Below are 24,434 nucleotides of genomic sequence, written 5' to 3'. Positions count from 1 at the left end.
CTAAGTTATCCTGTGACAGCTTATAAGTTAGAAAGTACTGGAGTGGCTTATTTACACCTACAAACTGTTTATAAAGTGCCTGAGCACTCTTAATGGCAGCCAAAAAAACAATGAAAGGTGTCTTTCTAGAAGTTTTGTACATGAGGATGTCATCAGAATTAGTGATAGTCATTAGATAAGCAAATGCTTGATCTAAGAATGACATTGAAACTACTTCTGTCTCAGGTTGAAGTGCTGCTTTCATTCCTCTAGCAAATTTGTTTCTCGAGTTCAGTACATCAAAAAGTTTATCAGCCATTTGCAGAAATTTAACTGTACCCTGACAATCCTTAAACTGTGGGAGATGTAATGAATCCCGACAGAAGATTAATGCATCTGCTACACTAGAACTCAGTGTTTGCGCAGCAAGTTTTACTTTCATCTTTTGAGTGTGCCATGAAAGATGGATATCCCTGAGTTTATTTCCTAAATGAAGGCCCTCCTCTTCTTGAAGTTGATGCAGTGCTTGAATATATTTCCATTCTATTTTATTTCCTGATCACAGAGAAACGAGAACATCTTACCTGTTTTGAATTGAGCGTGAGACTGGGCATCCCAATATGGCCGCTGAGCCACTTCCGGTTGCGTCACTTTCAAACCAGGGTGGCGCACTCTATATGTATAACTCTGTGGATGACATCAATGCTTTGAACCAGCATGGCGGTCGTCATGGTAACGTGATGTCACACTGACTTTCGATTAGTGGACAAAAATATAAGAGGGAATATGAATATTATATATACGCAGTATGTTATTCACCTATTAATAGCTTAACATATGATAGCACTTATTCACTTTATAGTTAGCTTAAACCGTAACAACTGTAAGCCCCAGCACGTTTGTAAACATTTATACACACGCACCCTACCAGCTGAATGGCCATTGTCCCGTGCTGCTGTGTTCGGCTTGGGTTGGGGAAGAAGTGATACAGTGACGAGATGTCTGTCAAGAAGATTGCTTCGGAGCAGGAATTTAAAGATCTTGAAAAGTAAGGGTCAGTGTATAGAACATTTTGACAATAAAGTTCTTTTGGGTATAATTTTAATGTTTTGGTTGTAATGTAAACCGCTTAAGTTTACCGGTAGACGTGAAAGATCTTTCTAGAAATGAATGAAACAGGTTGATGTAATTCATCATTAAGTCACCCTCTGTGCCACGTAAGGGCGGGAGAACTGTCAAATGCATATCCAGGGAAATGGGACACGTTTACATATTCAAGCCCGATGTTAAATTTTTAAGGCAAACATGAATGTTGTAGAAAAAACAAGGTTTGTTTTATTTATCTATCAGTCTATCTATAGCCAGACGCCTGAATCCCGTAAGGGATGGTCACAAATTCCCTTCATGTCCACCCTGTCCCCTGCTGTCATGCTGGCCTTCCCCCAGCCCACACACCTCTCTCTCATAGGCTATACATCTCCACTCCATCCTGCCAACTCATCTTTAGTCTCCCCCCTCCACATAACACATACACTCAGAGTTAGTCCCTCACTCCATCCTCACCACATGGCCAAACCTATCTAGCTATGTATCTATTGCCAGACGCCTCAATCCTGTTTGGGGTGGCCACAAACAAATCGCCTCCAAGTCGCCCTGTCCCCCACCATTTCACTGCCCTGCTCCCAACTCACACCCCCCTCATATACCTCTCCACCCCATCCCTCCATCTCATTCTCGGCCTCCCCCTCCCTCTTCCCCCCTCCACCTCACTCACATACACTCTCTTTGTCAGTCTTTCACCCTCCATTCTCTCCACATGGCCAAACCACCTCAGTGTGTTCCTCATAACGCTTCCTATCACATCCACATCAACACCACAACGCTCCTTTATATCCTCATTCGTCAGCCTGTCTCTCCATGTGACTCCACAGGCTCCTCTTAAATAACTCATTTCCACTGCTCTCACTCTTGACTTGTGTCCTTCCAACAACGTCCAAGCTTCACTTCCATACGTTAGAGTTGGTATCACAATACTGTCATGTAGTAACTTTTTCACTTCCATGCTCACTTCCCTGTTTCTTATCACTGCTTTCAAAGAACCAGCAACCTTTCTTCCTTGTTGTACCCTTTCAAGCACTTCACCCTCCAAACCTCCATCCTTACTCATCACACTACCCAAGTACTTAAACGTACTCACATTTTCCAATTCCTCACCATCCAACCTCGCTGTACATTCACTGACTTCACCTCTCTCAAATACCATCACTTTACTCTTCCCTACATTCACCTTTAGATTCCGTTTCTTACACACTCTCTCAAACTCATCCACCAAGCCTTGCAGCTCCCCTTCGTCTTCACTCAACAACACAGTATCATCTGCAAACAACAGTACAGGGAGTTTCCAAACACTATCCTCTCTCACCAGGGCCACTCCAACATCCACTACCCTACCTTGTACCTCTTTTATTACCCCATCCATGTACAGATTGAACAACCATGGAGACATGACACATCCCTGTTTCAACCCAACTTTCAAAGAGAAAAATTCACTTAGTTCACCATCCACACGCACTGCAGCCTTCGCACCATCGTACATACTCTTCACAGCATTCAACAACTTCCCATCTACTCCATATATTCTTAACACTTTCCACAATCCTTGTCTATCCACCCTGTCATATGCTTTCTCCAAATCCATGAAAGCCGCATACAACTTCTTTCCCTTCTCTAGAAACTTTTCCATTCCTCAATGTATTCCTCCGAACGCTTTCTGTCATATCCACACCACAACACTCCCTCACTTCCTCATTTGTTAGTCTGTTTCTCCCTGTAACTCAACATAATCCTCTTAAATACTGCAACTCATTTCCACTGCTCTCATTCTTGGCTTGTGTCCTTCCAACAAGGTCCAAGCTTCGCTTCCCTGTGTTAGAGTTGATAGCTGTCATAATACTATCATGCATTGCAGTGACTTTTTTACTTCCATGCTCATGTCCCTATTTTGTATTGCTGCTTTCAGAGAACCAGTAACCTTTCTTCCATATTGTATCTTTTCAAGTACTTTATCCTTGAAACTTCCATCCTTACTCATCACGCTACCCAAGTACCTAAATACACTCACATTTTCCATTTTCTCATCATCCAACCTCACTGGACTCTACATTCGGAGACTTTATTTCTCTCGAAAACCATAACTTTACTCTTCCCTATATTCATCTTTAGATTCTGGTTCTGATACACCCTCCAAAACTCATTCAGCAAGCCTTGCAATTACCCTTCGTCTTCACTCAGAAATACAATATCATCTGCAAACAACAGTACAGGAAGTTTCTAAGCACTGCCCTTTCTCATTCAGGCAGCTGCAGCATCTGCTGCTTAACTTGTATCTCCTTTATAACTCCATCCATATATGGAGTGAACAACCATGGAGACATGACATCCCTGTTTCAGTCCAACATTCAGATAGAAAAATTCATTCAGTTCACCTTTCACATGCACTGCATCCCTAGCACCGTCATTCATACTCATCACAGCATTCAGTAGCTTCCCATTTACTCCATACTTTCTTAATATTTTTCCACATTCCTTGTCTATCCACTCTGTCATAAGCTTTCTCCAAATCCATGAAGTCTGCATGCAACTTCTTTCCCTTCTCTAGTATCTTTGCTACTAAACACCTTAACCCCTTCTTTACCGAAAATGTGTTTTGATGTACCCCCGTACATTGCCAGCAAACACCTGTGAGACACCGGAACCGCTACCGTGGTGTGCTGGTACACCCTCTAATGAATGGCAGCTTATGGGCCTCAGGGTAGCCCGGTAAGGCTATTTCTGAGGACCTTGTGTTAGCAACAGCTCTGTGTTTTGACGACAAAGACTGTGACGACGTTCTGACGAATTCTGACATCATAAGATATGTCATGACTGAGTTGCGGTGGCACCAATGGCTTGCTCACTCATCTATGATGTAACCTCTTTTAGACCAATCATTATTTTATTTATAATTTCTACTACAGATATCGTACTATATTTTCTGCTGACATACCGCTAAATTTACACCCCTTGGCCTGCCTGAGGGAGTCAGTTACCACACACTTGACCACGAGAGAGTGTGTACAGGATATTTTTCTCATGGCATCTCTGGCAAATTCCAATAGTGACGAGTTTATTCCTCAAGAGGATACTTATTTAGATGTATCAGATGATGATGCAGCAGTGTCTGATGTGTCAGTAGATGACTGTGATCCTGAAAATGATAGCGAAGTTGATGTGAGTGAGGAAGGAGGAGGAAAACAGTAGCAAGCTTAGTGACGCTGCACTCTCGGCAACAAGTGGGCCAAGGTCACCATCACCATCACGTGTGTCCACATACTTCATGCTTAGCTTTCAAGGTAAATAAATAAGCCATCCATCTGTGCAGGACATTTTTTTCAAGCCAGTTTGTACAGTAGTTACCTGGGTAACAGTACTTTAGCATAAGATATGTAAACTTATATACCATAATGATTTATTTAATAACATTTTTTTATTACCAACATCATGCTGGGTTTATGTGATCATCAGTATACAAACAAATAAAAAAGAGTGAATAGTTTCGACGTGGCAAAAAATATACACTACCCCTCACACTACGGGAGGGGGAGCTATCAGGTCGGTATGGGGGGTAAACGTAATGTTTACATTTGGGGAGGGGTCGGTAAAGAAGGGGTTAAAATGAATATCCGACCAACACAACCTCTTCCCTTCCTAAAACCTCCCTCTCATTTTTAAAATGTTATGTATTTGATATAATTTACCCTGCCCTAGGGTGGGAAAGGAGATCCAGATGATAATGATGTGATGAATGATTATCAGAAATGCCTTGTTTCCCTTTGCTTCCCCTTTCCACCACCCCCTGTTGTTAATGGGGACCTGTGGGAATGGGCCATTATGAGTAGGGTAAATGAATGTAAAAGAAGCATTTCTGCTGCAGAATAGTCTATCTATCTATTGCAAGACTCCGTAATCCTATATGGGGTGGCCACAAACAAATCGCCTCCATGTTGCCCTGTCCCCCGCCATTTCACTGCCCTGCTCCCAGCACACACACACCTTTCTCATATACCTCTCCACTCCATCCCTCCATCTCATCCTTGGCCTCCCCCTCCCTCTCTCCCCCTTTACCACACTCACATACACTCGCCTCATCAGTCTCTCATTCTCCATCCTCTCCATGTGGCCAAACCACCTCTATGTGTTTCTCCTAACGCTTCCTATGACATCCACATTCACACCACAACTCTCCTTCACATCCTCATTTGTCAGTCTGTCTCTCCATGTGACTCCACAGGCTCCTCTCAGATAACTCATTTCCACTGCTCTCACTCTTGACTTCTGTCTCTTCAACAAGGTTCAAGCTTCACTTCTGTACTTTAGAGTTGGTATCACAGTACTGTTATGTAATAACTTTTTCACTTCCATGCTCACTCCCTATTTCTTGTCACTGCTTTCGAGGAACCAGCAACCTTTCTTCCTTGTTGTACCCTTTCAAGCACTTCACCCTCCAAACTTCCATCCTTACTAATCACACTACCCAAGTACTTAAACGTACTTACATTTTCCATTTCCTCCTCATCCAACCTCACTGTACATTCAGTGACTTCACTTCTCTCGAAGACCATAACTTTACTCTTCCCTACGTTCACCTTTAGATTCCGTTTCTTACACACTCTCCCGAACTCATCCACCAAGCCTTGCAGCTCCCCCTTTGTCTTCACTTAACAACACAGTATAAGCTGCAAATAACAGTACAGGTAGTTTCCAAACACTGCCCTCTCTCATTAGGGCCACTCCAACGTCCACCCTACCTTGTATCTCTTTTATAACCCCATCCATGTACAGATTGAAAAGCATGGAGACATGACACATGCTTGTTTCAATCCAACCTTCAAACAGAAAAATTCATTCAGTTCACTGTCCACATGCACTGCAGCCCCAGCATCCTCATACATACTCTTCACAGCATTCAACAACTTCCCATCTACTCCGTATATTCTTAATACTTTCCACAATCCTTTTCTATCCATCCATACCATCATATGCTTTCTCCAAGTCCTTGAAGGGTGCATGCAACTCCTTTCCCTTCTCTAGTAACTTTTCCACTAAAAGCAAAGAATGAATATCTGATCTACGCAACCTCTTCCCTTCCTAAAAACCTCTGTTCTTCTCCAACTAATTAATTTAAAATGAATCCAGTGAACTTTTAGTTATCCGGCTTCATTCAGTCAACCCCTATGCTGAATAAAGCAAAACGCTGGATATTGCTTAGTATCCCCCCCATCAGCTTAACTTTCAGCATCAAGCCAGATATTGTGTTAGTATCCATCATGACCCCTCTGTCCTAAAAACTTCATCATGAGTAAAAGGTTAAAACTAACTAAACACAAAATACAATACAGTAATAGCTACAGCTCTGGTTGCCTACTGCATATGAGCCGATTGATACGCCATGCAGTCGGATATTGCATGGAACTGCCAGTTACTTCCCTTTTCGTCCCTGGATATTGCATTAATAGAGTCGAGCCAAAAGTACCGGATACTGCGACCATGGATAATTGAGTGCTTACTGTACAGGATATTAAAATATATTGACAGTGATGAAGCATTTCCAGATTCCCTGTTGGAATGAAGTGTTGATAGAATCGTTTTTTATTTTTTACAGATCTGCCTTTGTAGTGGACTTTTAACCCATTGACTGCAGCTGTATCATATATGATATCTTGAGTCCAAATGGCTCTCACTGCGTCTGTATCATATATGATTTCCTGCTTTCAAAAATTCCGCCATCAGAAATAGCATGAAATAAATCAGCTAGCAATTCATGGGACCCTATAGAATATTGCCATACAAACATAGATTATGCATTTTTACAAGGTGCAGAGCTCAGCTCAGTTATCTAGAATATGCCGAAGGTAAAGATATGAAATCTTCTCCATGCCGCCGCTAGCAGTACCCAAGCAAATGTTGAATGAAATCTCTGGGCGAGTGTAGTAATGATAGTGATACGTTGTTAGATGATGACAATGATGGTTCAGATGCTGATTTACACCTTATCTGATCGCAAGGTTTACACTGACAACACAGTGCAACCATAACACATCGTCCGCCTGGCACCACCGCACAGGGAATATTTATTACTTCACGGATCTATATCAGAAGTAATTTTTTTGTTTGCTATATTGTGTTATATACCATTGAACTCGGGATTTTTTTCTCTATCTTTTAACAATGTTATTTTTTTTCTAATATTTTTTTTCTAAATATTTGAAAACTGCTGCACACGAAGTGTACATGTAAACAAACACTGACGCAGCGAATGGGTTAAAAAATGTTTGTTTTTAAAAATATTCATAAATATGGGGCTCTTGTATTGTATTTCATAACTATGTGTATCTTAGACTTTATGGAATATGAAGTGTTGTAATTGAATTGTCAAATGTTACAGTATTTTTGCTAACCTATATCATGTTTTAATGGATCTTTCCTGTGTGATGTATATACATACAGATTTGCTTTATGATCAAACTTCCATGGTCGTGTGATGATTACCGAATGTGCCATGACCAATGAGTGCACTCAATGCACAATGCTGTTTTTGCGCTAGTTAGTTAAGGCATATTTTAGTTTGCACCCTCTTAGGTAGGCTATAATCATTGAGGGGACTAAAGCCCCCCATTCATGACTCAGTGCCTCCATTTAGGCTTCCACTGCTATTTGGAGGAGGCTACCATTGTGATGCTATTTTTCATCTTATTAATGGCAAATTTAACCCTAATCCACCTGGTAACATGTATACACGTCACAATCGGGCTGCTATGGAGCTGTCAGGTAGCGGCTATACACGCTAATGTCTTCCCGCCATCGTTTGAACTGGCCGTCATTTCATCTTGCCACCAAAGAGTAGGGAGGGAGTCCCTCTATACCACACAGGCGAGGGTCAGTCTGTTCCTTCCCTTTGCTAGGTGTACAGTGCTTTCTTCAGGTTCCTCTTTGTCTGATTCCATCTGCTTCGCCTGTAGCCAATCGCATCATCCACCCCTGCCAATCCTCTTTCCAAGGATACTTGAAAAGGGCTCAGTGATAGTGCCACAAGGCATGCCTTGGATGCAACAGTGTCTAATTTATCTAGTAGTGGAGTAAGTTATCATGCTGAGAGCAAAACCATAGTTGGCGCCAGAGGCAGACACACGAACACGTCCTACTCTCACGCCGTTCCCGTGGCGAAAATTGGTTCTCTTCCCCATGTCATTACTCATCAACGCAATGACCTAGAGACCTGGGGATACTTTCATTTGCAAGAGGAAGAGTTGGTGAGTAAATTGATCATTAATTTGTTTCCCTAAGAGCTATAGTTTCCATGATATTAAGGTGTGAAAACAAGCAAGTTTCTACGGTTTCCGAAAAATTGCCTGTAGTGAGGTGACAACTTTGTTCAGTATTGCCTGACGTTTGAGGGTTAAAGCCACCACCAGGTTGGTTACTGGTAGCTTAGAACTATCTATCTATTTGTCTACTGCCAGACACCTTAATCCCCTAAGGGGTGGCCATAAACAAACCGCCTCCATGTCGCCGTGTCCCTCACCATTTCACTGCCCTGCTCCCAGCACACACACCCCTCTCTCATATACCTCCCCACTCCATCCCTCCATCTCATCCTTGGCCTCCCCCTCCCCCCCTCCACCTCACTCACATACACTCTTCTTGTCAGTCTCTCACTCTCCATCCTCTCCACATGGCCAAACCACCTCGGTGTGCTTCTCCTAACGGTTCCTATCACATCACATCCACACCACAACACTCCTTCGCTTCCTCATTTGTCAGTCAGTCTGTCCATGTGATTCCACATGCTCCTCTCAGATAACTCATTTCCACTGCTCTCATTCTTGACTTCTGTCCCTCCAACAAGGCCCAAGCTTCACATTCATATGTTGGAGTTGGTATTACAATGCCGTCATGTAGTAACTTTTTCAGTTCCATGCTCACTTCCCTGTTTCCTATCACTGCTTTCAAGGAACCAGCAACCTTTCTTCCTTGTTGTACCCTTTCAAGCACTTCACACTCCAAACTTCTATCCTCACTCATCACAGTACCCAAGTACACAAATGCACTCACATTTTCCATTTCCTCCTCATCTAACCTCACTGTGCATTCCCTGCCTTCACTTCTTTCGAAGATCGTAACTTACTCTTCCCTACATTCACCATTAGTTTCCATTTCTTACACATTCTCCCAGACTCATCCACCAAGCCTTGCAGCTCCCCTTCGTCTTCACTTAACAACACAGTATCATCTGCAAACAACAGTACAGGGAGTTTCCAAACACTGGGCTCTCTCATAAGGACCACTCCAGCATCCCAACATCCACTGTCTTGCCTTGTATCTCTTATAACCCCATCCATATACAGATTGAACAACCATGGAGACATGACACATCCCTGTTTCAATCCAACTTCAAATAGAAAAATTTACTCAATTCACTACCCATATGCACTGCAGCCTCAGCACCCTCATACATACCCTTCATGGCATTCAACAACTTCCCATCTACTCCATATATTCTTAATACTTTCCACAGTCCTTGTCTATCCACCCTGTCATATGCTTTCTCCAAATCCATGAAGGCTGCTTACATCTTCTTTCCCTTCTCTAGAAACTTTTCCACTAAAGATCTAAGAATGAATATCTGATGTACACAACCTCATCTCTTCCTAAAAACTCCCTGTTCTTCTCCAACTAATTCTTCTGTTATTTCCCTAACTCTCTCAGTATCATACCATATACTCTTCCTGTTACACTAAGAAGACAGATGCCTCTATATAAGTGGTGAGTATATTAATTTTTTTTCATTAGTTGGGTGGAGTTCAAAATTTACCAAATTGGGAAGTACAAGCCTATTGTAGGGGCACTAGTTTAGGAAAAGTAGGTTGTCCCATCAAATTAGGTCAGTTTTGGTTAGATTAAAATAATTTAGGCTGGGCTAAGCCTATGAGAAGTTAATTGTGATAGAAATCACTGTTATAATTAAATTAATCTACATAAACTACTCAGATAATGTCATCATCATTATCTAATCATGTGTTGCCCCAAGAGGAGCATAGGAGCCTGAGGCCAGGCAAGTTGGTCCTGACATTTAAGATGAGACTGACCAGCCTAACACATCCCTGATTGGCATTATGTGAGGAATAAACCCCAATCACCCCATGGATATAAACCTGCACAGGCTCAATCCGACTGGAGTGCCTTAATTGCTCAGAAAATGTAGATGTGATTTTAAAAAAATAAATACTGCATAGTTGTTCATGTGACCAGGCAAATTGATGATTTTTATTGCATATTTTTCATTCTAGAAACATGTCACACCATTGTACTTTTCCTGTCAGCCAGACAGACTGTTGACTGTCAAGTTGATTTAACCCATTGGATCCCAGGGGTGCTGGGCGAGGCATGGCACTGGGTGGGTACTACGCGTACCGCCCTCCGCCCATCGGCTCACAGTTGCGAAGCTCATAGGTCCCTACCCGGGGGTTCCCTACTTTATAAAGACTTGAAAAATCCCAGTTCTGTCCAGTATTCCGGACACTGGGCTCCAATGGGTTAAAGAGACTGATAGGTTTGCCAGCCATTAACCCATTGGATCCCAGGGGTGCTGGGCGAGGCATGGCACTGTGTGGGTACTACGTGTACCGCCCTTCACTCATCGGCTCACAGTCGCGAAGCTCATAGGTCCCTACCCGGGGGTTCCCTACTTTATAAAGACTTGAAAAATCCCAGTTCTATCCAGTATTCCGGACACTGGGCTCCAGTGGGTTAAGGCACACCAAACTCTTGTGTGCTCCTCCATAGGTTGTTTAATTCATCCAGTGTTTATTAGTGTTTGTTCATTATAGCCCAGTTTTCCTATACAAGCTAACAGTCTTACTAGCCTCCAAACGTGGACAAGGGTTTAAACTATGCAGTTTATAAAGCACTTTTAAGAAAGAAGGTATATTTTTAGAAGTAACCAACGTTACCAATTTTCATTATATTACCTCCCTGTGTCATAAAAGACTTTGTATTTACTTGTAGTGGAGTTTTCTATATATTAGACTTGTGGACGAGCGGTTTTTATATCTTGGAGTAGCTTGTACTAGATAATCTTCTTTCCCATTTGTCATGTAGTGACAGGAGAGGTAAAGAATAGTATGGGACTATTTTTATTTGTCTTGGAAATATTATCAAGTCTCTCACACAGAGCAGAGTATAGAGTTCAGTCCTGCTAGCTATCTCTCTGTCTCGCTCTCTCTGTCTCTCTCCTGCCTCTTGTATGGCTTGTCTCCTTCTGAGCTCTCTTTCATAAATTCTGGTGAAACAGGAGACGTATCACGTGTGTTCCTTGTGGATGGAAAGTTTAAGAAGCCTGTGTGTGAGTATGTGTGTATGTGTGTGTATGGTCACTAGGGCTTTGTTCACGGTTGGACTGCTGACAACTAACTGCATCATCTCCTTACTGGCCACTGTTGTCAGCTTTCCTCAGTGTAATTTGCAAGCTCATTTCCTTTTCCCAGGCTCGCATAGGGCTGTCTATCTATCTATTTATCTATCTATCTATTATGATTTGTAACTACAATACATTGCTTGGTCACGTGAAAATGGCGTACCATCGACAGTTAATAGTCCTAACATATTAATACACATTATATATACATTATAATGAACTTATAAGCTAATTAAGTGAAATACATAATATTGTAAAAGTAACATAATTGTATGAATATTGTATACATATAATATTTATAGTAAATAGTGATTATTCAGTAATATTACATTTTAAACAAGTTGTATACATATTTGAATAAATGCATTAAAGTAAATTATTTAACTGTAATACAATATGTACTTGGGTTATTATAGTGAAATGCATACATGCAAGAATAAAAAATAGTTTAAAATTAAGATTATGGTAAGAGTTATTAATATTTCATTTAAAGATAATGGTACTGGTCTGCCATATATGGGTCATTCTTCTTTGTATTTTTTTTTTTTTTTTTTATATAATTAATACTATATACAAAATATATATACTTCATTCAGGGTGGTTAACTTTGATGTTAACTCTCCCCCCACTAAATAATGACTCCACATTAGCAATTCTTGCATGCATTCTGTGCATTGCGAACAGCAGTACTGCAACTACAATGCAGACGATTATAAAGACAGTAGGTGCTGGGCTATACACATAATATGGGTTGAACATACTCAAACTCAAATCTTCCCAGGGCTTCATTGTTTCATTGATCAGCTGCATAGTTTCAAACTTAGGTGAAGTCAGCTTAATACTTGTGCTCATGTTTAAGTCCATATCAGGCAGTGGGTGGAAATGTTTGTGTGTATGATTGAGAATGGCGTAGTGATTGATGGTGGATAAAGTAGACATGGCTGGTGTAAATACCGCACAGTAGTCTGGTGCTATGTATAATCCTGATGCTGATGTATGAGATGGTGGTATATGTGGACAGACTGTGTAAACTGATGTGTTATGAGGGAAATAAAAAAACTGTGAGTGTCCAATGCGTTGATGGTGTACAAGTTTATCTGGTATTAACGTGGGGGGTGGCGAAAATATTCCTGTCATTAAGATATGGTGTTATGAAATACGCCTCTTGTTTATTTATGTCCTAGCAAAATAGATGAGTAAATAAGTTGAATATAGCTAATTTTAGCACTGAGAAGATATGAGTAAGTATAATTTTACCCACTTGATACAGATCGTAGAGGTGTGTCGATACAAAAGTCGATCTCGGAAGAAAAATACAGGTTTGATTGAAGATCTCTTGATAATTCTAGTGGTGTGTTGATGGACGATATTACTCAGGAAATTCCATGGCCTGGTGCTTGTGGTGGTTAACGGCTGTCCCAGGCAAACCTCAGCATAGAACGTCGAATTTCCAACTTAACTGTGAAAATAAATGAGTATGAGTAGGAGCTATGTGACTAATGAGTAATGAGTAGTGGGTGAGAAGTGCCTGGTGTCAGTCACACATTGCTTGGCATGGCAGACTCGCGTTGTGATGTCATCTCAGCACATGGTGACGTCGGCTTCCCACACTGGTAGCTGTGGTGAGTGAATGAGTAGCGATGAGTAACTTGAGTGAAGACAGGTGAGTAAGATGAGTTGTAAATATGGACTTGGTGTTTTGCTGCGTGTCTTGACCTCTGCGTCAGCGATAGCGGGAGAGAGTGGTGAGGGCTTGTGTGCTTGTTGCTTTGGTCTTTCCTCTTCTTTACTTGCTTTGTTTTATATACTTCTTGTTGCTGCTTGAAGTTACGTGAAGATTATAGAGTTGTTTTGTAGACTTGTAGGCTATTTGCATTGTAGGCTGTATTTTGTAGGAATCACTGTAGAACTGAAGCTAATCTTGTAGAGTCTCGCCTGCTTTTGTAGAAATTTGCTTTTGATTCGGAGACGATGTCCGTAGATTCGCTGCTACCAAATGTCATAAAATACTTTGTGGTTCCTTTGTGGTTGAGTTATATATATATTAGACTTGTGGACGAGCGGTTTTTATATCTTGGAGTAGCTTGTAGTAGATAATCTTCTTTCCCATTTGTCATGTAGTGACAGGAGAGGTAAAGAATAGTATGGGACTATTTTTATTTGTCTTGGAAATATTAACAAGTCTCTCACACAGAGCGAAGTATAGAGTCCAGTCCCGCTAGCTATCTCTCTGTCTCGCTCTCAAAGTTGCCAAGCCCTTCTCCCTGCGACCTGCCTCTTGTATGGCTTGTCTCCTTCTGAGCTCTCTTTCATAAATTCTGGTGAAACAGGAGACGTATCACGTGTGTTCCTTGTGGATGGAAAGTTTAAGAAGCCTGTGTGTGAGTATGTGTGTATGTGTGTGTATGGTCACTAGGGCTTTGTTCACGGTTGGACTGCTGACAACTAACTGCATCATCTCCTTACTGGCCACTGTCGTCAGCTTTCCTCTGTGTAATTTGCAAGCTCATTTCCTTTTCCCAGGCTCGCATAGGGCTGTCTATCTATCTATTTATCTATCTATCTATTATGATTTGTAACTACAATACACCTGAACTGTTCTAAGACATACCTTTTAAGCCTAGTTTGAGTTGGGGGAGCAAATTTTGTAGGGGTAGTCATATAGTGGCTTAGGTTAGGCTATCGCTTAGTGGTGGATGAATGTCACGCCATATTGGCTGGTGCAGGCGCGTGCACTTGGTTTATGTCAGGCCCTAGGTTAGGCCTAGGTTAGGTTTGGTTAGGTTAGGTTTGGTTAGGTTAGGTTTGGTTAAGTTAGTTTGGGTTAGTTTAATGCAAAATAGTGTGTTTTTAATTAATTTTCATCTTGATTTTGGGGGATAAACCCCCTTTTGGAAATTATACTCAAAATTCCAAAAGAGGGATTTTCCTCCCAAAATGAAGGTCAGAACTAATTAAAACACAGTATTTTGCATTGGAAAACATAAAAATAATAATAAAAGAAAACGTTGGTTACTTCTATAAATTTACCAGAAAGAAGAAATTATCATATAGCTAAACCTGACCTGAAGAACAAAAAGCCACCCAATCCAACCCTAACAGGCCTAACTGATTTGACCACTGCCAAGGCTGTGGCTGAATTGGTAGAGAGGTGGCCTGCTGTCATAATGGCTCCAAGTTCAAATCCTAGCCAAGGCAGGGAACAGTTAAAGTTTTTTTTTTTTCATTCATTGCCAGACGCCATGTATCCCAAACGGGGTGGCCAAGGGCTTAGAGTTAATTGTTTTACAGGGAGGGGCACTAATCCTCCACCAACCCCACTTGACACGTAGGGATGCCAACAGCATCTGGTGTTCCCAGGCAGTCACCCAGCGGTGTACTCAACGTGGTATGGCCGTTGGTTTTGAATTTCATTAAAAGTGGACTTTACAGATTTACCAGAAGACCCACCAGCTTGTCAAAAATACCCCTGCAAATACCAGCACAGTGCCGCCTCATTATGCAGTAGGGTTGTGTCAAGTGAAGACCTACTGCACAACGAATTATTGCATAACGAGGTTGATATAATATGGGTTCAGTGGGGTTTGAGGGGGTGACCTTGACAGTGAAGCCTAAAATTACCTAAAAAAAAAAAACTCTGCCATGCACCAGAAGTTTGTTCTGGGCAGATGCAAGTCGTCACCAAGGGTACCCCTCTCCATCTGCCCCCAGGTTGGGAGGTCTGAACGACCACTCCAGACAAAAAGATATGGTATCACTTCACTTAACCCGTTCAGTGCTGGTGCTGTTGTCGGTTTTTGTGCCGAGATTGCTGAGGGTGTAGGCAGCAAAGTTACCTACAGTGATGGCCATTTTCAGCTTTCTTTCTTTTCTTTTTTTTCCATAAATAGACCTGAAAAGTGGTCAGAATAAGCCTAATGATAGTAAAAGTGCTCACCTTGGCTGTTTTCCACCTGAAAACAGGTGTTTTTGTTCAGCATGCCCAGATTTGCATCAGATGGCTGCTTTCAGATTCCGCCAGCAGCTGATGTGAATAGATAGTCCAATTTGGTGTGGAGTAGGTGGATGCATGTAGTGCTTGTAGTATGAAAGCACAATCTGGTTTATGTAATGTGGCCACAATTGAAACTATGATGACAGGAAGTTGGAGTTCTGTGCTAATTTTACATATTTTCACATTCACTGTTTTTTTTATATCATATTGGTATAAGGCACTATAAACACCCACATAAGGCACTATAAACATTCTTGTTGCACTCAGTCACATTAATTACAGTAAATCACACATTTCTTATGTTATATTCCATACATTACTTGATTTCATTATTTACTTCTGTTTACTTACAGTATATTACTTTAATTATATACACTATTTATGCATCACAATCTGTTAGTTCATCACTTGGAAGTTCTCAGACTTCGACTGGAAGTCGGAGTAAGCACAGTATCTTTGACAGCGTGGCATGACCCAGATTTGCGTCAGATTTCTACTTTCAGATACCGTCAGCGGCTGATGTGGATAGATAGTCCATTTTGGTGTAGAGTAGGTGGATGCATGGAGTATTTGTATTATGAAAACGCAACCTGGTGTATGTAATGCAGTCATAGTCGAAACTGTGATGATGGGAAGTTGTGTTTCTGTGTTAATTTTACGTATTTTCACTTTCCCCCTTTTTTTTTTTTTTTTTTTTTTTTTTTTAAGGCATGGGAGGGGAGGAGGGGTGTCTGTCATCCCATTTTCTGTCACACATTAAGGGCACACTCAAACAGTTTCACGCAAATGTGTATAAAACCTTGTCCGTATATATATGGACTCATCAATTTAGGGTAGTATGAGTTAGTCTAGTCTGAATATATACGGACTCGGCAGTTTTGACACTATCAGTTTGTCTATATATATATTGACATGGCACGGAACAGGTAAATATCTGAAACTGCACTGTTTCTTAAACACTTGCCCTCTTGTTTGACGATAACAGTGGTGTTCCATTGGCCTTTCATGCACAAAACAAAACGAAAGGCAACGATCACAGCCAGTGTAAATACTGGGCGGGAATCTGTGCTCAGTCAGCTGTGTAGAGGCCTAGAAAGGGGATGATGGATATGTAAGGTTGTCATGATTTTCAGGTCACAAATTTGAGTTTTTCATGCGCAGTAAAGTACCGTATCATTTCACACAATATTGCACACTGCACTGTTATTTGGCAATAACAGTGATGTTTCAGTGGCCTTTCATGCACAAAATAGAATGAAAGACAATGATCATTGCCAGTGTAAACACTGGGCAACCATTTTGGCATGTGTGCATCACTGCATCTGCACGAGATTCTCGGAGGTGGCTGGCGAAAATGTCATTGTAGCGAAATCGCAGTTAATTTTTTAACATTGTACCGAGATGGTATAACTTTTTAATTATCATTGTAGCGATTTATCACATAACGAGGTGTCGTATAACAAGGCTGCACTGTACACCAGCTCTGTATGAGACAGCCCCAGGATGTATTCAGTATGGTTGGTGGGTGTTAGTGCCAAAATGGTGACATGCAAAGGTGTATGGTATGTAGGAGGACAACTTAGCCTTGGGAATGGGCTGTGAAGCTTTTTCCCAGAGTTAGATACATATTAGAAAAATAATAATAATAAATAAAACCCAGAGCCACCAAGACCCACTGAGTAGTATTGTACAGTACTGTATGTCATAAACTGTGTTGTTCATAGGGAAACCAAGCTTTGTCAGGAAAAGTATCAGCAGCATTGTAATGAGCATTAAGTTTATTAAAAAAAAAATCTTATACCTGTGGGTGTAATCATTTTAATGTTAGGATTGAGTAAATACTTTTTTTTTTTCCTTTTTTCAGAACTAATGGACTCTTCGTGGTGCATTTCATGGCAGAGTGGGCTGCACAGTGCAGTCAGATGAATGATGTTATCACTGAACTCAGCAAGCAACCAGAATTAAAAGTACAGTATAAACTATGGATAATTTCCCAGTTCAGTATACAATAGTTCATCCATCCATCCATCACCCAATCCTACGTTGCCCCATGAGGAGCGTAGGAGCCCGGGGTTAGGCAGTTGGTCCTGACATTTAAGATGAGAGTGACCAACCTCACTCATCCCTGAGTGGCATTATGTGAGCAATAAACCCCAACCACCTCTTGGATATAAACCTTCACCAGCTCAATCCAATTGGAGCACAATAATTACCCACTAAACCACCAGGCGCTAAAATTTGCTTATATGGTTACCACCTAGTGTAGTAAATGGTTTCCTGGTGTACAGGAAACCATTTGGTTTGTCACTGTGTCGAGTCACCCAGAGGCAGAAGGAAGAGGAAAGAATGAAGTACTGTATGATAAGGAAATATTGTACACCATGTAGTGAATATTGATGAGATGCAGTGTGGGTTCATGCCAGGTAGGGGGACCACTGATGCCATATTCATTGTTCGACAGCTTGAGGAAAAATATATTGGTAGGAGAAGGGATCTTTATTTTGTTTTTGTTGATTTGGAAAAGGCCTTTGACAGAGTCCCTAGAGAGGTGGTGAAGTGGGCAATGAGAAAGTTTGGCTTGGAGGAGTGGCTGGTTAGGGTGGTTATGGCCATGTATGTGGGTGCTCACACCCAGGTGAGAGTGAATGGAGATTTGAGTGATGAGTTTTCCGTGAATGTTGGTGTGCATCAGGGGTCAGTCTTGAGTCCCATGTTGTTTATCATGGTACTTGAAGCCCTTTCACGTGACTTTAGAAACGGACTCCCGTGGGAGTTGTTGTATGCTGATGATTTGCTGTTGATTGCAGAGAATGAAAGGGAGGCGGAGGAAGGGTTTAGGACGTGGAGAGATGGTATGGGGCAAAAGGGTTTAAGGGTAAATGCAGATAAAACAAAAGTGATGATATCTAGGGTTGGTGGCGGTACTGTCAAAGACGAGGGAGAGTGGCCATGTGCAGTTTGCCACAAGGGCGTGGGAAGTAATTCCATCTTGTGCGGTGTGTGTGATAAATGGGTTCATAAGAGATGTAGTGGTATCAGAGGTAGACTGCGAGATAATGCTGATTTTATGTGTATGGCGTGTCGGGGTGAGCAGGTGGAGATTGTCAGACGTGAAAGGATTGAACTTGCTGGTGATTCTCTTGAGTGTGTGGAAGAGTTTTGTTATTTGGGAGACATGTTGTGTGCTGGAGGTGGGGCTGGAGCTAGCTCTGTGGCTAGGGTGAGAAGTGGTTGGAAGAAGTTCAGGGAGCTCTTGCCTCTCCTGACATTGAGAGGGCTCTCCCTACGTGCTAAGGGGTCTTTGTATGCAGCATGTGTTAGGAGTGTAATGCTGTATGGCAGTGAGACCTGGGCAGTGAAGGAGGAAGATATTCGCCGGCTCAGACGTACAAAAATGACAATGATTAGGTGGATGTGCAGTGCGTCCCTGCGTCCAAGGCCTGGAGGGGCTGGGTTTACAATGGAAGAGTTGAGAGGTAGGATGGGACTGGAGTGTATTGGTGTTGTGATGAGGAGAGGTAGATTGAGGTGGTTTGGACATGTGGAGAGAATGGGGTATGATAATTGGGTGAGGAAGGTGAGAAGTGTTAATATTGGGGGTGGGGTTATGAGGGGTAGACTGAGAAAGACATGGGACGAGGTCATTAAGTGTGACCTTAGGGTTAAGGGACTGAACAGGGAGGCTGCAATGGATCGTGCAGCGTGGAGAGCTGACATTAGGTGACCAAGGCCGACACATGCAAGCATGTTGGAGCCTTTAAAAACGAAAACGAAAACAATGTAGCTTAGTTATTTGAAAGTACATTGTGTAGCTTAGTTATTTGCATGCAAAATGTGAGAGGTAGAAGTTCTTTTTAAAGTCTTCATTCGGAGCACATTATGTAAAATTAATTGATGCCAGAAATTTTTTTTTTTAGTTCAGGAGAGACCTGTGATGGAAGGTAACACAGAGTGCAGTTTTAGTGTAATTTTCCCAGCCATTGGAGTTCACTGGGTAGTGCTACAGTATTGGGCTGTTTATTTGGAGGTGATGGACTCCCCCCCCCCCCCTTTCCTGTCAGCTCATCTTCACATACCTAGGCTAACGTTATTCCACTAGATGGAAGCTTCTGGTGGCAAATCACCTGGCAGTCATTGAGGAACAACATTTTCTCAGCACAAATAAACTGCTCATTGTTCAGCCATAAAGGATCATCAATTTAGTTTGTGCCTTGCATTTTTTCAGATTAAGCTGGTGACTAGTCCACCATGGACAGTGAGCTTATTTCCTGATCTACTATACTTTGTTTTTATTTATTTGAAGAAGGCCTTTGACAGAGTGCCTAGGGAGGTGATGAAGTGGACAATGAGAAAGCATGGGATCTACGAGTAGCTGGATTTAGTAGTTATGGCTATATATGGAGGTGCTTCCACCCAGGTGGTGAGAGTAAATGGAGATTTGAGTGATGAGAGTTTTCAGTGTATGTTACCATGCATTAAGGTTCAGTCTTCAGCCCCCTTATTGTTTGTCATGGTGCTTGAAGCTGTCTCATGTGACTTCTGAAATGGACCCTCATGAGAGATGTTGTATGCTGGTGACTTGGTGTTGATTTCAGAGAATGAAAGAGAGGTGGAAGAAAGATTTAGGAAATGGAGAGATGGAGTGGAGCGCAAGGGTGTGAGAGTAAATGCGGTTAAAACAATAGTGATGATATGTAGGGCTGGTTACGGTACTGTCAGGGCAGAGGGGGTGTGGCCATGTGCAGTTTGCTACATGGGTGTGGGAAGTATCTCCACCATGTGCATTGTTGCGAATCGTGGTTGTATAGATGTAGTGGTATAGAGGTAGACTGCAAAATAATGTGCCGTGGCTCAGTGGGTTAGAGTGCTTCACTTTGATGGAAGGGTCAGAGGATTGAATCCACCCGAGGGTCATTGGTAGACATCAGGAAGGCATCCGGTCATAAAATGCCACACACTCCAATCCAAAAGTCCTCTACCCAGGGGGAACGCCTTAGCCCTTTGGGGATACCTGGCATAAAACCAAATTTTTGTGGTGTATTGGAGGGAGCATGTAGAGATCATCAGAGGATTGGTAGGAGAGTCTCGAGTGTGTGGAGGAATTTTATTTGGGTGCCATGTTATGTGCAGGAGGTGGGGCTGTGGTTAGGGTAAGGTAGTTGAAGGAAGTTAGGGGAGCTGTTGCATTTCCTGACATTGAGAGGGCTTTCTCTCCATGCTGAGGGATCTTTGAATGAGGTATGTGTTAAGAGTGTAATGCCGTATAGTAGTGAGACCTGGGCAGTAAAGGAGGAAGATATTTGTAGCCTCAGATGTACAGAAATGACAGCGATTAGATGGATGTGTAATGCGTCCCTCAGTGCGAGGCCTGGGGGGTTTGGATTGTGATTGAAGAGTTGAGAGGAAGGATGGGACTGGAATGTATTGGTGTCATGCTGAGGAGGAGTAGATTGAGATGGTTTGGGCATGTTGAGAGGATGGAAAATGACAATTGGGTGTGGAAAGGGAGAAGTGTGAATGTCAGGGGTAGGGTTATAAGAGACAGACTGAAAAAGACCTAGGACAGGGTCATAGCATTGACCTCAGGGATAAAGAATTGAATTGGAATGTTGCCAGAGATGGAGCAGCGTGGAGCACTGCCATTAAATGACCAAGGCCGGCGCATGCAAGCATGTTGGGGCCTTTATAAGTATAAAGTGGCCAAAATTGAAGATATATAATCCCTAGAACAGTTCTGTTGGGATACAGCTGCTGAATATATACTCAAGTTAAGCACCTTCCTCATGAATTTCCTTTCTTGAATTTACTGAAATGACATCTTCTTAATTTCCTTCATAATTCTTTCCATGCTGTACCACTGAATCCATGTATGGTATTCCTTTTCCTGTACATATTAAAAACCCTTGCAACAGCACATTTTTTTTTTTTTTTTTTTAACTTTGTGTCAGCTGTGTTTTCTCACTTTTCCACCTCTTCTTTCACTCTGAACACTTGTCTCACCATTTTCTCTAATCCATCTTTCAATATCATACTGTATCGCATACCTGGTACTACAATCTTATGATCATACAGCCCTTGCTGTCATTCCTTCACCCTTGCATCACTAACACCATTAAACATTGTTTTGTCCACAGTTACAATGGCAGTCTAGTCAGTCAGGTTTTATCAGTCTTCCTTCTTGAGTCTGTGTCATTTATCTTTGATTTTTTGTGTTTGCATACAAATTGCTCTTGCATTACTTTCTTTCATACCACATGTCCTTCAGTTTATATTCATTGTTTTCCCTTGGCACACCAGAATGACCCATATTAATAAATAGTTATCATTAATGAAGATGTGTATTTCTTTTCACCAGGACGTAACCTTTGGAATTGTTGCAGCTGAAGATCTGTCCGAGGTTAGCCTTAAGTACAATGTTTCTGCAGTACCCACATTTGTTTTGATACGCAGTGGCCAGGTTATTGAGAGGATTGATGGTGCCAGTGCTGCTGATCTCACTGCTAAAGTCAAGACACAGGTAGGCTTCCTACTGAGGCGCTTTTTGGCTGAGATAAGAGATACGGTACAGTCTGTCATATTATTAAAACAGAGTGATGGTGCATGCTAACCCTCAATATCTGAGTCATTTTTGGAACAGTTGTGAGCATTGAATGTAACTAGCCTGTGTGCAGTATTACAGATCACATTCAGCATCCAGATAGATATCTAAGTACATCCATACTCTCATCATAGGTTTCACAAATGACAATCAAAACGTTGAAGCACAAGTCTACGCCTTGGTACTCTCATGTTTAATACTACTGTCCAGCCTCATAAGTTGTCAGGGATATTTTCCAATATCAAGATACTGTATTTTTCGTACAACCAGTACTGTAAATTAGGGGAATTTGGTACCATACTGTATAAACTCCTAAATCTGAGCATCTGATTTCCAGAAACCTCCTCTAACCATGATATATCTTCATGTAGAAAGGTGTTGATATCACACATTCAGTGCATATTTGAAGACAAAGTACTTTTGTAGACATGTATGAGAGCATATGATAAATTATAATGCAAAGTAGTTCAGTGTATTTACTGTTCAAAGTACTCTAGACTGTTTATTACAGTGCATGATTTTTTCATATCTGTCATGATTCCACTTTCCAAAATACAGGAAAAGTCCTCTCATTCGGAATCTGGTCTTACGGTATTCCCAGTCTTTCAGTGGTTTTCATAAATAGTCCCATTATGAAAGTTCGCTGCTCTGCCGGCACATATGCTGAGCCGATTGGAACCCGCGACCAGGTCGTTGGCTCACCACTGGTACCCGTGCACCCATAGTTGCCAATTTGGCACTTGTGGCACTAGATCTAGTGCTTGTCATAATAATTTAGTGCTTCGTAATAATTTAGCGCCAATAAATATTAGATTTTCTTCAATTTCTAGCACGTTTTGAAGTCCAATTTAGTGCGAAAATTTGAACAATTCACCTTTAGCTTAGCACGTTTTAAAGTTGAGCTTAGCTTTTTTGAAGATTTCCACTTGCCAACACTGCATGCGCCATCGCCGTCATGACTCATGAGTGTCTGGCTTTGTGAATGGGACCTTTTGAAAGTTTGGAAACTATGTCGTGCTATTTTACGGTGTACATATGTAAATTCACCTAGGTTAAGGTAAGATCATTTGTATTGTATCATTAAATACATTAGATATAAGTTGCGTATTAATTATTTAGTGCTTAGGGTTGACCAATAATACTTGGTAGACACTGTGATTGCATTGGGGTGACCGACCATGATTGCTAGAAAATTTCTGGCAGGTTTTCCCGGTCATTCGGCAGTTTCTGTTCTTTTGGCACCTGCTTGGTCCTGAAGATGCTGAATGAGAGGACTTTTACTGTATGCATTTTTACAAAGCTTTTGGGTCCAGGCATTTCAGATATGAGAGTATGTACAGTACATCTGCTTCATAGGTAGCTAGTCTTTTTGCAATTTAATGTGGATTTATTTGGAAAAATGGGACATGAAAAAAGACAACATACTGTGAGGACTTAGTGTACTGTGAAAATTATTAATGTTTAGTTAATGGTGTTGGCTGTGCATTTTAATCCCTTCAAGCTGATAATGTGCTTCTTATTTTTTACCATCACCATACATTTGTATTAGCTTAGAGGGGACATTTTGAACTGGGGAGGAGAGATATAGCCTTCACTAACCCCGTCAGTACAATGTTAGGGTACTCTTATAAGCTAAATAAAACCATAAGACATGGTAAGAACAAACAACAGATTATATCATGTGGTTCATGGTAATGAGGAAAAATAATGATGATGATGACAATAATGCAGTTGTGATTGAAGGCATGTTATGGTCTGGTGATAGCATTGCCACTGCACAAGTTCCATCCCCAAGAGGAGACTGAAGGTTTTTGATCATCCAGTGCTGTTAAAGGAAGTCAGGTGGTTGTTTGCCCTTAAAAAAGTACTGCACAGTTGTAGCCTGGACTTGAGCTGTCTCAACACCTCAAAGGGGGTGTTATGGAAGTGGCTGTTATCTTTGAATGAGAGTGAGAGCTTAATGGAAGACAGGAGAATAAACTGTAGAATTGGTAAAGCGATAAGGATAAAGACTGAATGAAAGGTGGAAAGCTTTGAAAACTCTCTGTACCGTTGTTTGCAGATGATACTGTGTTGTTAAGTGAATACGAAAGGGAGCTGCAAGGCTTGGGGGATGAGTTTGGGAGAGTGTGTAAGAAATGGAATCTAAAGGTGAATGTAGGGAAGAGTATAGTTATGGTCTTCGAGAGAGGTGAAGTCAGTGAATGTACAGTGAGGTTGGATGGTGAGGAAATGGAAAATGTGAGTGCGTTTAAGTACTTGGGTTATGTGATGAGTAAGGATGGAAGTTTGGAGGATGAAGTGCTTGAAAGAGTACAAGGAAGAAAGGTTGCTGGTTCCTTGAAGGCAGT

The 24,434-nt window shown here is 41.6% G+C and overlaps 1 protein-coding gene across 4 annotated transcripts in view; it reads left to right on the top strand.

Annotated features, from left to right (window-relative positions):
• Positions 1 to 904: 904 nt before the first annotated feature.
• Positions 905 to 24,434, top strand: part of Grx3 (Glutaredoxin 3) — a 75,889-nt gene continuing 52,359 nt past the window's right edge. For 2 of the 4 annotated variants that reach the window (XM_080283493.1, XM_080283496.1), the window contains exons 1-3: positions 905 to 1,027; positions 17,350 to 17,452; positions 21,841 to 22,002. In XM_080283493.1, the coding sequence (XP_080139619.1) occupies positions 978 to 1,027; positions 17,350 to 17,452; positions 21,841 to 22,002 (315 nt within the window). In that variant the 5' untranslated portion in view covers positions 905 to 977. Of the gene's footprint in view, positions 1,034 to 4,292; positions 4,371 to 17,349; positions 17,453 to 21,840; positions 22,003 to 24,434 lie in introns of those variants that run through there. The other 2 variants (XM_080283494.1, XM_080283495.1) reach the window with 2 other exon arrangements.

This window comes from Coenobita brevimanus, chromosome 97, assembly GCF_032717465.1.
Source record: "Coenobita brevimanus isolate Jiangsu-jjx chromosome 97, ASM3271746v2, whole genome shotgun sequence".
NCBI classification, from domain to species: Eukaryota; Metazoa; Arthropoda; class Malacostraca; order Decapoda; family Coenobitidae; genus Coenobita; species Coenobita brevimanus.
The sequence above is the reverse complement of the archived record's forward strand: the minus strand, read 5'-3'. Positions and strand labels throughout refer to the sequence as shown.